The following is a 10,358-nucleotide window of genomic DNA, read 5'->3' on the forward strand; positions in this document are numbered from 1 at the left end:
CCTTTTCATTTCCCAGAGATCACAGATCTGCCTTCTGCCCTGTAGCTTTGCCTTCTCTAGAAACTGCGTACAAGTGGAACGGTAGGCATGAAGTCTTCAGGATGGAGTTTCTTCAATTTAGTGTACATCGTGCACGGTGCTTTCTACTTTCCACCATTTTTTTTTAATTTATTTATTTTATGTGACTGCACTGTCGCTTTCTTCACACACCAGTAGAGGGCATCAGATGCCATTACAGATGGTTGTGAGCCACCATGTGGTTGCTGGGAATTGAACTCAGGACCTCTGGAAGAGCAGGTTTTTTTGTTTGTTTGTTTGTTTTTTTGTTTTTTGGTTTTTTTCGAAAGCCTACTTTAGTCTCTGTTTCTCTCTCTAGAGTTCTGAGACTAGGTCTTTCTATATAGTGGAGGCTGGCCTCCAATTTGTAATCCCCCTGCCCCAGTACTGAGATTACAGGCGTGTACCACCAGGCTTCTCTGTCATGCCCTCTGCTACGTACACACTTTTCCCACAACCCAGCCCTGGACTTTTTTTTTTCTTTCTTTCTTTTTTTTCTTTTTTTCGGAGCTGGGGACCGAACCCAGGGCCTTGTGCTTGCTAGGCAAGCACTCTACCACTGAGCTAAATCCCCAATCCCTCTTTTTTTTTTAATATTTATTTATTTATTTATTATGTATACATCATACAGTTTTCTGTCTGCATGTGTGCCTGGAGGCCAGAAGATGACCCCAGATCTCATTATAGATGGTTGTGAGCCACCATGTGGTTGCTGGGAATTGAACTCAGGACCTTTGGAAGAGCAGTCAATGCTCTTAACCACTGAGCCAACTCTCCAGCCCCCATGCCCTGGACTTTTTAATCACCCTAAGTCGTGTGGGTCTTTGATTGCTGAGTCCACACCCACAAGTGATCCTAAGTGGGACCCACTTGCCCCAGCCTATAGGAGCCTGAGGTGTGTCAGACTCTGGCAAGTGGAGTGAGAGGCAGGTTGTGACTCAGGACTGTCAACCTGGGAAGAAATAACCACAAAACAAATGGGAGAATAAAGTCAGTTTACTGAATGCATGGCTCCACTCGACTCAGGGTGGGCTGAGGCCTGAACAGAGGGCCTCAGCACTGGGAGCCCAGGCTTCTGGGCTGAGGGGCAGCAGCAGGGCAGCACACTGGGGGCTCGGCTGTTTTGCCTGTGCTGGCTGGGAAGGTCCCTGTGGCTGCCCATGGATGCTCAAGCCAGACCCCCAAAAGGAGTGGCACGGGTGAAAATGGTAACTGCGAACACATTGGCTTCAGTTTCAGTAAAGAGGAGGGAAGAAGGGAGGCACTGGGGGACACGTAAAGGGCTTCTGGGTGGAGAGGTCTCTGTCGCACTCCACGACCAGCTCCCTTGCTAGATGACCCGGCCTGGGTAAACGTTGCTTTCATTGCCATCTCCAGACTCGGAACCTAGAAAGCAAGACCATCTCTCAGGCTGCGGGGCCGCAGCAGACGGGACGTAGCACCACTGCCATTCTTTTCCCCACTCTGGCCTGGAACAGTGTGGGGAAACAGACACTTTAATCTGGGGTTGGGGGCTGCCCGCACTAGGGCTCCAGCTGGGCCAGGGGTAGCTGAACTGCAGGCTGCTCTAGGACTCTATTTCAGACACCAGTCTGGTGATAACGTCTGCAGGCTGACAAGGTAGAGCCCTTGTCTTCTCTCAGAATGATGTTCCCAAGTTAACTCTGCTGCATGGTGGTGGCACTGGGGGTGGCAGAAGGGTCCAAGCACAGCAGATGAAACAGGAGAGGGGTTCTCCGTATTCTTGGAGAAACTCTTGTTCTCTATGCTTCTTTTTGTCTTGGTTTGAGGAAATGTTCCCAGACTGTGTAGAAATGCATTATTACAGAAGAGGTGCAGGGAACTGGAGTAAATGACACCTGGCCATTCACACTCAGACACCCTCAGCTCTGTTCCTGGTCCCAAGGACGCCCCAGCCACTCCAGCTCTCTTGGCTTCCTCATCCAGTGTACATTCCCAGAAGGCTGGGGGCACACTGGAGTTGGCTCTCTTGTTTGTCTGGGTTCACTCATCATTGTACGCACAGCAGCAGGCCATGAGCCCTCTTCCTGGCCTTCCTCTTGGCTTCGGTGATGGTCATCTGTGTGGGCCGGGAAGCAGCTGTCAGAGCAGCTGTGTCAGAAGCCCTGTCACAGGTTGGCTCCCACATCTGAGGATGCCCTCTCCTCAATGTTACTGACGGGGGGCTTTTGTTCAGGGAATGGTGCCCGGTAAGAAGGCTAACTTGGGCACAACGGGGCCATAAGACAGCTGGCACCCTTTGTGACAACTCTCTGTGCCTTGATGTTTTGCCCTTTCCCGCTGTGTTTACCTGGACTGAACTGGGAAGGGCAGGTCACAGCCGTGACTCTGCAGGCAATATTAACCGAATGCTGCCAGCCAGGTGAGTCATGCCAGGCTGCACGGACCAAAGAGGAGGAATGTGGCCCAGGGGTTGGGCTGGGCTCCCCTGATGCCTGACTTTTGTCTTGATAGTGGCTTTGGCACAAAGACAGGGTAAGGGTGGCCAGTGGTCAATCATGGCGAACAGCGTGTTAGTGCCTCTCGCCTTGGGCTCTGCACAGCCTGGATTGACTCTTCCCTCCCTACCAATACCTGGGAAGTGTAGGCTGGGGGCAGGCAGAAGGAACCTGGCCTGTACTTCCAGGAAAGCACCTACTGCCCTACGGCCTGTGAATGATTCAGGAGCTGGGCCAGCTTCCATACATCTGCATGGAAGGGAGCAACAAAGAGAAGAGGGAACAGATCCCTTCCTTCTCTGTGGAGGCTTTTTTTTTTTTTTTTTTTTTTTTTTTTTTTGTGGTGGTGGTTGACACAAATGCCCTGGACTTAACTATACAATGCAGCCTGGGCTGGAACTCACCGCAGTCGGCTTAGGCCACCACGCTGCCGAGATTCCTTTTTTAAGCATCCCCTGGGGACGAACCCAGGGAGAACAGCCTCCTGTGACGCAGGTTTAGAAGCTAAAGCTGCCCTTCCGGTCTTGAACCTGTGCTTCGACCCTATGTCTGGGCGAGCCCCCGCGGGGGACAGGATACAGCGCTCGCACGGGACACTAGGGGGCGCCCCTGCCCAGTCGAACGCTTTCGGACGCGCCCGGTGCCGCAGGTTCCCAACCTGGTAGCGATGCGGGCATCTCGGAGGCGGGGCGGGGCCGGGGCGACAGGACCCTCGGAAGGTCTCCCAGTTGGGGACCAAGCCCTGCTCCCTGTCACGTCCCTGTAGGAGCAGGAGGCTCTCGCTGAAGTCACGCTGAGAAACCGTGAGCGGACGCCTGGCCGAGGTGCGGTCCCTAGGAGGTTGGCATGCAGGCGGCGACACAATGGTCTTTTGGACATCTTACCGCAGATTTCCCGGCTGCACCCAGGCGGCAAGGCTGGGGTCTGGGGGCGACTGCGCGGCAGTCCTAAGATCTCGTTCAGTTGGCCTGGACCCCACATCGCGCAGGGTTTGGGGCTCCAGGAGCTCCTTTTGTATAAAGAAGGGCCTTCCCCATCTCTGAGCACCGCGAGCCTGGCTCCCTAGAACTGCGTGCCCTGAATAGCAAACTGGCTTCCCCAGGGTTGCAGTCTTGGCACCACCCTGGGGAGCTCTGGACTGGTGCAATGTCTCTTCTGGTCAGGTATTTATTTGTGGGGTTTAGGGGAGGGGTCCACGAAGCATCCCTGCAATGGGTTGCATCAACCCGGTCTGTGGGCTGTGCATGAAAGACACATTCCAGAGCCCCACCCCACCGCTGGAGTGGAGTCAATGCGAGGGCCCGGGAATCGGTGTTTAGGGTAAGTTCTGGAGATTGTTGATGCCAACGTGGGAATCACTCTCCTAAAGCTTGCAGGGCAGACCATTGTAAATTGTTTCCTTGAAGAACCCAGAGAGACCCAGTAGTCACATCCCTCCAATTCCCTGCGACGCTTATTCTCTCTGTGGATAGAGTCTTTCTTAAGGCTTGCCTCTGAGCGCTCTGCTTTAATTAGGCTCATTTTTCTCCAGGGGGAATTTCTATGGAATAAGAAACCCGTTTGAAGGAGACTGGAGACCTGTTGGCTTTGTTCAACCCCTGAATGCAACAGACTCACTTGATGTCCTTAATGGCATCAAAATCCAATCAAAACACTTGCTTGTCAAAGGAACCATCTCTCTGGTAATGGCTAATCAGCCTGCTTTTAGGATCCGGGGAGGAAAATCCCAGGCAGTATCCTGGCAAGAAAAAAAAAAAAAAAACCACACACACACACACACACACACACACACACACACACACACACACAAACCAACCAGTCCTCCATTAAGGGTTGGATGCTGAGGATCCTAACAAGGAAAGCTCTCTCTTCCGTCTAGTTGACCCTTTTCTTTGGTTTCAGGATGAATTAAAAAATCTTATCTGCCCCATATCCAACCGTCTGTCTTGATTGATTTTCAGCTAAGCCTAATGTTTCCCGAAGCTTGGCAGGGTTACTTTTGCCTCTGGGTGGTGGTCATAACTTCCTTCAAGGCTGTTAGGTTCAACACAGGAACAGAAAGGGGGCAACCCAGCAGACACCCTTAGAGGGGGCAGGACAGGATGGACCCCCAAACCTACTTTCGCTTTCTTCCGGTCTGGGTTGTGGGTAATTTCTTGACATCTATGAGAGAGAAGACAATGAGACATGAGTTGTTTTTACAATGCAACTGTGAACAGATATAGAACTCCCTGGCCTCAGAACGTCCTAGAACTCCCTGTGACTCGCCAAGGTGCCCAGGATCAGGGCTGCTTTTCTGCACCGATGGAGATCAGCTTGTCCCAAGGACAGTGCGGTGATAACCCAGGTCACCTTTGCTGCTTTGGGGCTTCTATATTTGGCAGTGTGAACAGACTTGCTTCCTTTCAGCAATTGATCTGAATAGCAGAATCCCTTTCTGATGGTCCCGGCACAATTTACAGGCAGCGGGGAGGGAAGCTGTGCTAATTGGCCACTTGCCTCGCCACTGGCTTTTAAACAATCGCTTGTATTCTCTGCTCAGCAGGAAGCTGCCGACCCGTCCAGGCCCTGGGCTCTCTTTGTTCTGATTTTATGGCATTTTATGCCACAATAAGAAATGCTGTGTACTCCGTGGGAGCCCACTGTGCCAGGCTGCAAGGATGTGGGCCCCATAGCCAAGGGCTTGGTGCTATTTCCCTGGGAAGAACGGGGACTTTGTGACTGGCTGAAGACAAAACAAGGGGTGCTGGACAATGTCACTGGTCAGCTCCCTGGGCTGGGTGGAGGCACCTCTTGTCCTCGGGCTCTTTTCTGTGCCCAAGGGAGGGGCAGGGGAAGGATGGGATTTCATCTAGAATAGCAGGTCCTGGTTACCTGTGGGTTTATACATCAGGATTGTACTAATCTCTATGCCTATGCTGTGGTCAGCCGAGGCAACCTCACCCTGCCACCCTCTGTGGCAGGTGCCCATAGATCACGGAGATAGACATCTGACCAACCCCCCCACTCTGTTCAACCAACCCCTGTCCTGCTGAGCAGAGGTCCTTTTCTAACCACGGGCCAAAGCTGGACTTTCCATGTTTGGGTAGATTTGACTCCTTGAACCCAGAGTTTCTGATTTTGTAGAAATAGCTGTAAATCGGAGTGGTCTGCAAGAATGGACCTGTGGCACCGTCTGCCTCCGAGGCCAGTCGGTGTGCTCCCTGTGACCTCTGGCACTACCCTAGCAGAGGACGAGGGGAAGGCACTCTCTTCTGAAGACACCAGTGGTCAAAGACAAGAATCAGATGAGGAGGAAGGCCATGATGGGGGCTCTGGGGGAACTGACTCGAAATAATGGCATGTCGAGTGTGGGTGTGAAAGGGAAATCCATTTAAATCTAACGTCCAGGTCCAGGCCAGACTGTGCCCATCAGACTACAGGACGAGCTAGGCTGCACGAACTGAGGCTGCCAGAGTCCTGTGGTCCCTGGAGATGCTCCTGTCACAGGCACCTGAGGAAGGGCCAGCTTTCTGCTGGGCACCTTCATAGAATAACATCAGTGCTTCCTTCAGCTGTCCTCTGAGCGAGGGCACACACACACACACACACGCACGCACGCAAGTGTGCGCACGCACGCACGCACGCACACACACACACGCGCACACACACATGCACGCACGCACACATACACATAAACACACATACACACACGCACGCACACATACACACATGCACACCCGCACACACACATGCATGCACACATACACATACACACACATACACACTCGCACACACACACACATGCACGGACGCACGCATGCACGCAGCTGAGCATGTATTTGGGGAGGGAGGAAGAGAATATTATCACCCATGCTCTCTGCTGGGCCCCTTATCTCTCTAAGCCACTGTAAGGGCCACACAGCTGGCTTCCTCCAGTCTACCCTGCAGGTGTCTCCTGCCCTTATCACTCAAATACCAGGGTGTCAGTCCCAGGCTGGAAACTGTCCAGTAGCCTCCAGAGCCACCCCTCAGCCTTTCAGCCCTGCACCCTGCCTACACCGCAGGCTCACTTCCTGCCACACAGCCCCTGTCACACAGCTTCTTGATATCCTCTGACTCTGCAGGTTTCCATGTCTCCATACTGCATGGCTTCTGTATGGGGTATACTTTCCCAGTCCACCATCCCGGTCCGTCTGCCACCATCTTTGATGTTCAGGCTAAGCATCATCTCCTTTGCACTTCAGCTGACAAAAGCCATGGCAGCAACATGGCCAAAGCAGCAAGGACCCAGGGCAAAGGACACACCCTGCCGGGTCAAAGGCCAGGGTTTCCCAGCAGCAGTATAGGGAGGGAATCCTGGCTGGAGATCTGCCCTGGAGAAGTGTGTAGAAGAGGGGGACGAGGGTTCCTCATTTCATCTCCTCATCTGCTTCAGTCTTCTACCGCAACACAAACAGGCTCAGGGTCCCTTGGTTACACAGGAGTGCTCTCAATTAATTAACTTATTTAATGATTTGTTTTATCTTTAATTGTATGTGTGTGTGTGTGTGTGTGTGTGTGTGTGTGTGTGTGTGTGTATGCCTGAAGAGGGTGTCAGATCTCCTGGGGCTGGAGTAACCAGTGACTGTGAGCTACCTAAAATGGATGCTGATAGCCAAACGTGGTCCTCTGCACCCTGCCTACACCTCAGGCTTAAGAAGAGCAGTACTCCATCCTAATGGCTGAGCCTTCCCCCCCAAGCTCCATGTGCTCTCTCTGTAGAAGCTGAGTCCCTTACAGGCAGCATTTGTCCCCATTATTTCTGTATTCACAGGATATAATTTAGAACCCAGCAGCACACAGTGGGTTCACGGGATACATGAGTATACCTTGAATTGTCTATCGTACTCAGTACAGATGTGTACTGTCCTTTCTCTAAAATGAAACTCAAGACTTGCTACCAGAAGGAAATTGATTCTGACTCAGGAATTTCCTGGACTGTGAAGCCCGACTGAGCGTCTATTCCGTACCAGTCGTTTCCCAGGCACTGGGGAACCACGGTTCCGTGCCCAAGTTGGTAAAGAGTAACCAACCACCTCACCGTAGCTTTCTTTGGCTCCCAATGTCCCTGGACTATGTAGTGCCCAGTGCATGGTCTGCAGTCAAACACGGTAACCCTGTGTCTAAAGGAGGGACAAGTTTAGAAGGCCTGGTTTTATCTTCAAACAGCCCAGAAACAATCTGTCACTGGAACCACCAGCAAGGCCCAGCTATGGAAGATGTGCTGTTTACTTCACAGTCCCTGTGTGCTCACTGGACCTGTGGGTTCTCCAGTTGTTGTTGTTGTCGTTATTTTATTTTTACCATTAAGGCCTAGACAAGATGTTCAGGCCTAGGTAACTGATACCCATCCAGCCTGCCATTTTGTTCTGTTACTAATATTATAAGGAAACTTTCTCCTATGTTGCTTCTGCTGTTACTAGGAAACCTTCTCATGCCCAAGTTGATTATACATTCTGTTATGTTCTGTGCCCTTGGAAACCAGTCATGATAGAAGTCAGAAGAACGGCTTTGTATAGTCACCCACAGTAAGCCTGGACCCAACCACCCAGCAGCACTTCCTGCACCCGTGTATAAGCTTTTATGGTTTATAAGCTGCCCCCGGGGATGGACCCCAACGTAAGAGAGACACCCACACCAATATAAGAAACTATTTGGAATAAGACTTCCATTTTGAGTAGTGGTTGAGTAAAGTTTAAGTTCCCAAGACCTCCCTGGGAACTGACATCCTACTTGGCAGAAAGACACGTGTATGTGTGTAATCGACATCTCGGTTGGCAAGTTAAGCCATAAATGTTAGACAAGACAAGTCCCATCCTGGTAGACAAGTTAGGACATGAATGTTAGACAAGGCAAGCCCCCTGCCACAGTTGAATACCCCAACCAATGGGAGCAGGATGAGTGTACAACACAGACACGTTCCTAAGGAAATCCCCATCCTTAAATCCTGACTGGTGGAATAACTTGGCACAGATGTTTGTGGATTTTAGGCTTAAAAACCCTGTAGGATCTTAACTCGGCTCCTGAGCCTGGATCATGGCCCTAATCGACCAATCCTGGGGTGTATGCACCACAAACTATCCATGTCTGAATGAGACCGATGTTCATGCTCTTTGTGTCAGGTGACTCCTGGACCCCAACATTATAGATTTTGTTTCTCAACTTGACCTTAAGCTCCTCAAAGAAAGGAGGCATCAGGATATCATACATATCAGGTCATACAGTCACTTTCTCTGACAGAGTCCCATCTGTGAGAGTTAGTTCCCATGGCTGGCTTGATTGCATTAAGAAACACCTAGGGTGTTAATGAGGCTCACCATGGGTGTGTCTGTGAGGGAGGAAGACCCACCCTGAATGGGAGGGGAGCCATCCCAAGGGCTGTTGTCCAGGACTAAATGAAGAAGAGTAAAAGGACTCAGGCATGGTGGCACATACCTTTTCTCCCAGAATTTAGAGAGGGGGATGCAGACGGGTCGGTGAGGTCATAAGCCAGCCTGGTTGGCCTGCATTATTATTGAGTTCTAGGCCAGCTGGGTATACACAGAAAGCTCTTGCCTCAAAACAAACAAACAAACAAACAAACAAACAACAACAACAAGACGTTAAAAGAGAAAAGCCAGGATTCATCTCTCTGCTTTCTAGTCTGCTGAGGTGTGCATAGATTTTGTCGTGATCCTGCCACCACAGACAAGCTGGTCTCGTCACCATGTGCTTCCTGCTATGTTGGATATATGTCCCCTCAAACTATGTGCCAAAATAAATCCTTCCTTCAGTTGCTGTCTGTCTGTCTGTGTCTGTCTGTCTATCTGTCTTTACTTTTTCCAGGTATTTTATCACACTGATAAGAAAGTGACCCATCTACCACTCTAGCCCCTGGTACAGAACAGTGCATGCTACAGTGAGGAAGTGACAGTCACCAACCACCCTTGAGAGCCTACATCCTAGCGCCTCCTCATGAGACACAAGCCTGCCACAGAGAGCTTCTCCAGTCCTGCTAGCAAAGGAATGAAGTGTCTCTTCTGATTCAGCCCCTCTCCTTTGCCAAAGGCTACCTACTCCAGTTCTGGAAATCCTGACACAAAATCCAGAAGCAGGTGGATTTGACACCCTCTACTGGCTTCCTGCTTTCCTGTGGATGCTTGTGTGTGTGTGTGTGTGTGTGTGTGTGTGTGTGTGTGTCTGTGTGTCTGTGTGTGTGTCTGTGTGTGTGCGCACATGTGTGTGTGTGTGTGTGTGTGTGTGAGCGCACGCACTCGAGCGTTCCTGTGTCTGTGTACGGGTACGCGCATGTGAGTGTGGTAACTAGGAAGGCCAGCAGAGGGTGTGGCTCTCCCAGCACTGCAGTTAGGCTGTTGTGAGCCCCTGGTGTGGGTCTCCTGCAGGAGCAACGCAACCCTTAACCGCTGAGCTGTCTCTCCAGCTCTGTGGAAGCCTCTTCACTGACTATTTATAACCAGTTACTGCTTCCTGCTTGGAGTGGGTGAGATGTATTTCAAGGTTTTCCAAGTTAAATGTGAGCTGGCGGTGAGGAGCTGGTCCCTCTCTGGTTCCCAGCTTGCCTCTGACATAGCTTACCCCTCTTCCAGAACGATTTGCTAGAAGTTTCCTGAGATGCAATGCTGTAGGGCCTTGATTTTCATCCACGAGACTGTACTGTCTGTCTGGGCATGTTTTCTTGTAGCCTCACTGGTTGACGCTGCTTCTGTTTGCTGGCCATCTGTGACCCACATCAACCCAGATGCTTTGAAGTTCAATGTGTAATAAAAAGTTCTTTAAAAGATATGGGATTATGAAAACGAAGTCACAGAAATGTTAACAAAG

The 10,358-nt window shown here is 51.0% G+C and overlaps 1 protein-coding gene across 6 annotated transcripts in view; it reads right to left on the minus strand.

Moving 5' to 3' along the window:
• Positions 1 to 1,035: 1,035 nt before the first annotated feature.
• The window catches only part of Marchf10 (membrane associated ring-CH-type finger 10), a 143,054-nt gene continuing 133,731 nt past the window's right edge, over positions 1,036 to 10,358 (minus strand). For 3 of the 6 annotated variants that reach the window (XM_039086143.2, NM_001013973.1, XM_017597338.3), the window contains 2 exons: positions 4,637 to 4,679; positions 1,036 to 1,443 (listed from right to left, as the gene is read on the minus strand). In XM_039086143.2, the coding sequence (XP_038942071.1) occupies positions 1,388 to 1,443; positions 4,637 to 4,679 (99 nt within the window). In that variant the 3' untranslated portion in view covers positions 1,036 to 1,387. Of the gene's footprint in view, positions 1,444 to 4,003; positions 4,680 to 10,358 lie in introns of those variants that run through there. The other 3 variants (XM_063269194.1, XM_063269193.1, XM_039086145.2) reach the window with 1 other exon arrangement.

The sequence above is a fragment of the Rattus norvegicus genome, chromosome 10 (assembly GCF_036323735.1).
Source record: "Rattus norvegicus strain BN/NHsdMcwi chromosome 10, GRCr8, whole genome shotgun sequence".
In the NCBI taxonomy this organism is placed as follows: domain Eukaryota; kingdom Metazoa; phylum Chordata; class Mammalia; order Rodentia; family Muridae; genus Rattus; species Rattus norvegicus.